This window comes from Austrofundulus limnaeus, unplaced genomic scaffold (genome assembly GCF_001266775.1).
Source record: "Austrofundulus limnaeus strain Quisiro unplaced genomic scaffold, Austrofundulus_limnaeus-1.0 Scaffold440, whole genome shotgun sequence".
Lineage (NCBI taxonomy): Eukaryota > Metazoa > Chordata > Actinopteri > Cyprinodontiformes > Rivulidae > Austrofundulus > Austrofundulus limnaeus.
In genome coordinates this window covers 341,942-346,351 of record NW_013952842.1, presented here as the reverse complement: position 1 = coordinate 346,351, position 4,410 = coordinate 341,942, and the positions used below count along the sequence as shown (strand labels likewise).

The 4,410-nt window shown below is 43.1% G+C and overlaps 1 protein-coding gene across 2 annotated transcripts in view; it reads left to right on the top strand.

The window, feature by feature from the left end:
• Positions 1–4,410, top strand: part of LOC106529386 (nudC domain-containing protein 1) — a gene marked incomplete in the record, with an annotated part of 15,365 nt that overhangs the window by 6,600 nt on the left and 4,355 nt on the right. Inside the window, 3 exon segments of one of the 2 annotated variants that reach the window (XM_014024800.1) lie at positions 497–704; positions 2,653–2,797; positions 3,166–3,291. In XM_014024800.1, the coding sequence (XP_013880254.1) occupies positions 497–704; positions 2,653–2,797; positions 3,166–3,291 (479 nt within the window). 2 annotated transcript variants of the gene reach the window in all.

Sequence of the window (4,410 nt, the reverse complement as noted above, 5' to 3'; positions counted from 1 at the left end):
GCATGTAGATGAATGTAGACTGTAGTGTCCTTGTCTGTAGATGAGTGTAGACTGTAGAGTCCTGACCTGTAGATGAGTGTAGACTGTAGAGTCCTGACCTGATGATGTTAGTCTGTGTTGGCCCATTCTTTTGAACAATGGCTGATTTGTTTCCTTGATGTAAAACTGATCATAGTCCTTCTGGCACTAAACAGCATACACAACATTATTCCGGGGGACCGGAACTTTGGGGTGAACTAGTCTTTGCCATACTGTGTTTTGGGGTTTATAAACCTCTGGGACGTCATATTAAGAAAATATAGCCAGTGGCTTTCAAACCCCAAAATGTATTATGGCAGAAAAACTAAAACCAGCTAGCTGTTTGAAGAGGTAGATAGGTAGGTAGGTAGAGAGAGTTAGCTTCTGATTGAATGTGGTAGTTGGCTGTTTCATAAATCTGTTGTAGTTCAAAATCTATCAGGATCAGAACTTAGGCCCAGTCTGTTCTGGATTTCAGATCCGCTCTACTTCTGGCAGCAGACATCAGAGGACATCACCGTCTGTGTACGAATGCCTGAAGGCTTCACCAGCGATGATGTTCTCTTCCAGCTGACGGCGGACCGCTTGAGTGTTGGAGTTCGGGGTTTCCCCCCGATTTTGGAAGGCCAGCTCTACGCATCTGTGGACCCCGAGGCCAGCGCCTGGATCATCAAAAATGATAAAAGGTCAGCGTTCCAGGGGCTGAAACCAAAGAAAAGTTTGAATTTTAGCTGTTATGTTTCCATCTACAGTTGTCTTAGTTTATTTCTCCGAGTTGTGGAAGAACAGACAAGCTACTTACCTTCCACAAGATGTTTGAGGGTTGAGTTAGTCTTCAGCTAGTCTCTAACTAGTCTCCAGTTAGTCTCAGTTCTTAAACTAGTCTCCGGTTAGTCTCAGTTCTTAAACTAGTCTCCATTTGGTCTGTTGTTCTTAAACTAGTCTCCAGTTAGTCTCAGTTTTTCTTAAACTAGTGTCTAACTAGTCTCCAGTTAGTCTCATTTCTTAAACTAGTCTCCAGTTAGTCTAAGTTTATCTCAAGCTAGTCTCTAACTAGTCTCCATTTAGTCTCAGTTGTTATTAAACTAGTCTCCAGTTAGTCTAAGTTGATCTCAAATTAGTCTAACTAGTCTCTGCTTAGTTTCAGTTGTTCTTAAACTAGTCTCTAACTAGTCTCAGTTAATCTCTAACCTGTCTTCAGTTAGTTTCAAACTAGTCTCGGTTAGTTTTCAGCTGGTCTGGACCGTCTCAGTGCAGATAATCCTCTCCAGTCCAGTCATCCTGTGACTAATCCAGACCTCTAACTGCTCCATCAGGTGTCAGATTATCTCTGTTTGCTGATTTGAACCTGGACGCTCCGTTCTCTCCTGACCCTGGACGAGGCAGATGTTTCGTTTTTATCTGAGACTCTGGGACGTCAGGACAGTTTTCTGCTTCCATCAACAAACGTGTTTATTGTTTTTAAACCTGAGGATGAGAACATCTAGCTGTGTTTTGAGCCTCTCGGTCTGTATTGATGATCAGACTCTGGTTTCATTAAAAATAAATTGTTCTGTTTTTTCTGAATCCTGTTTTTGATCTGAGTCACTTCCTCCACCCTGAGACCAGCTCTGCTTTATTCAGCCAGATGATTATCTGCACCACTCACCTTCTGTCTCTGAGAGGAGGAGGAGGAGGAGTTCTGTCTTCTGTTGTTGGAGATGGAGCTTTAGTTTTATTATTTTTTATTCTTTGTGTGGTTTTCTTATCAATAAGAGCTGTCAGCATCAATCATTCTGCTGGTTTGGATGCTGAACACATTCAGACAGAACCACGGGACACAGGTGTCCACTCGGTCCTCCAGAGGACAAGCATAGGGGACATTTCCTATCTCTAACCTCATATTAAGTCTTAAACCCGATGCAGGGTTGGTTCTGTTCATTAGAACCACATGTGGAGTGTTTTCACCTCACAACTGACTGGAACATAATGGGATTATAATTTTATTGAAATGTATTCAGGTTTAATAAAGACTGATGCTCATCATTCAGAGCAGCTCAGAGCTGATAATAAAACTGCTCTTCTGCTTTCACAGCAGAGTTCACATTAATAACAGTAGCTGTGTTTCCATCCAAGCTGTAAATCTTCTCATCTTCAGCTGTAAAACATCTCATCTTCAGCTAGAAATCATCTCATCTTCAGCTGGAAATCATCTCATCTTCAGCTGGAAATCATCTCATCTTCAGCTGGAAATCATCTCATCTTCAGCTGGAAATCATCTCATCTTCAGCTGTGAATCTTCTCATCTTCAGCTGTAAATCTTCTCATCTTCAGCTGTAAATCTTCTCATCTTCAGCTGTAAATCTTCTCATCTTCAGCTGTAAATCGTCTCATCTTCAGCTGTAAATCGTCTCATCTTCAGCTGTAAAACATCTCATCTTCAGCTGTAAATCATCTCATCTTCAGCTGTGAATCATCTCATCTTCAGCTGTGAATCTTCTCATCTTCAGCTGTAAATCTTCTCATCTTCAGCTGTAAAACTTCTCATCTTCAGCTGTAAATCGTCTCATCTTCAGCTGTAAATCTTCTCATCTTCAGCTGTGAATCATCTCATCTTCAGGTGGAGTTAAACTGTATTTCTTGTTTCTGTCTCAGTCTGGAGCTGAGTCTGCAGAAGCTCAGTGAGGGATCCATGTGGTCTGAGCTGGTGATGGGAAACAAGAAGGGAGAGCTGGTGATGAGTGACGAGCAGGCCGCCCTGATCCACGACAGACTGACCCACCTGACCTCTGAAGACCTGGTGAGACTCTGAGTCCAGGACCATACCTAATCCCCTGAGACCTGCTGTAATCTGGACTAAAATAATCCAGCAGGACGTGTTGGAAAATACAGTTTAACTGTGAAGTCAAATATTTCTGATGATTCTCATCAAAAGCTGCTCCTCCTCTCCTCTTGTCCTCCTCTGCTCCTCCTTTCCTCTTCTCTTCCTCCTGTCCTCCTCCTCTCCTCTGCTCCTCCTGTCCTCCTCTCCTGTGTTCCTCCTGTCCTCCTCTGCTCCTCCTGTCCTCCTCTGCTTCTTTCCTCTCCTCTGCTCCTCCTGTCCTCCTCCTCTCCTCTGCTCCTCCTGTCCTCTCCTCTGCTCCTCCTGTCCTCCTCCTCTCCCAGCAGAGTGGAAACCTGGACCGGGACCAGCCTCCCTGTACCTCCCAGGAGCTGGAGGACTGTGATGGGTTTCCAGAGGACAGCTCCAGCCTCACACACTTTGATGGAGACTCCCTCAGACCCACTCAGGTGGTGAGTACCTGGTTCCTCCTGAGGGGGTCTTGATGTTCAGGTCTGGATGTTGGGTTTGAGCAGAACTCTGTGGGTTTATAGTTTAAATTATTTTATCATCTACACCTCCTTTAAATGAAGGAGAGGTTAACGGATCATTTTACATGTGCAGCAGGTAAGATGCTAACTGTTGATAACTCTGCCTGTATTGAAGCTGCTCCAGCTGTGTTTTAGGAACATGGATTCTGACTAAGAATAAAAGAATCAAAGCTCTTTTCATGTGGAACATTAGTTTTTCTCTTTCTTTTGTAACATCCTGTGTTTAAGGTTCCAACCTTTTATTGTGGAGGCAGAAACTATTCTGCAGCACTGAGTGAATAGGTGTCCTTTAAGGCTTTTATTTTATAGAATAAAAAGTGAGCCGGGCTGCTCGAACCTGTGGACGTTTAGAAGCTGCTCTTTGTTCAGCTCTAATATCTCCTCCTTCCCTTTTTATTCCACCGGCCCCAGCCTTCAGCTAATTCCCTTTAATGCTTCGGCTGCGGGGATATTAGCCGACCTTTCTCCGCTCTAAACTCGGCCTCACACGAATCATTTGCCTCTTTTGTTGCTGTGTTTTTCTGCAGCTTTGATCCTGGCTGAAAAGAAAACTAAATGAATGTGTTCCTGTGGAGGAGGCTGTGAGTCATTCCTTCAACATCTGGATGTTCTCATCTGGATTCAGGAACCTCTGCTTTTATTACTGATGGAGGTTTTGATCTGACTGATTCGTTACAACACTGAGGAGTTGTTCTAAATTAGATTATTAATAATCAATAATCCACAGGAGAACAACAGATTATCAGACGTTTGTTTTGATTAGAGTGAAGAAAGAAAAAAAAAGTTATATTTCTAGTTTTATTTTTTATGAGGACCGGACTGACGAGGTTTCAGGGCCACATCTGGCCCCTGGACCTTACTTTTGTGTTTGGACCAGGRCTGGGTCAGTCTTCTGGGTCAGGATGTTTATTTTTATAAAATAATCCAAATGAAGCTTTATATAAAAAAAACAAAGGTCCGTTTGAGTGGTTCTGAGTGGGTTATACTACTGATGATGATGATGGTAGTGATGATGATGATGGTAGTGGTAGTGATGATGAT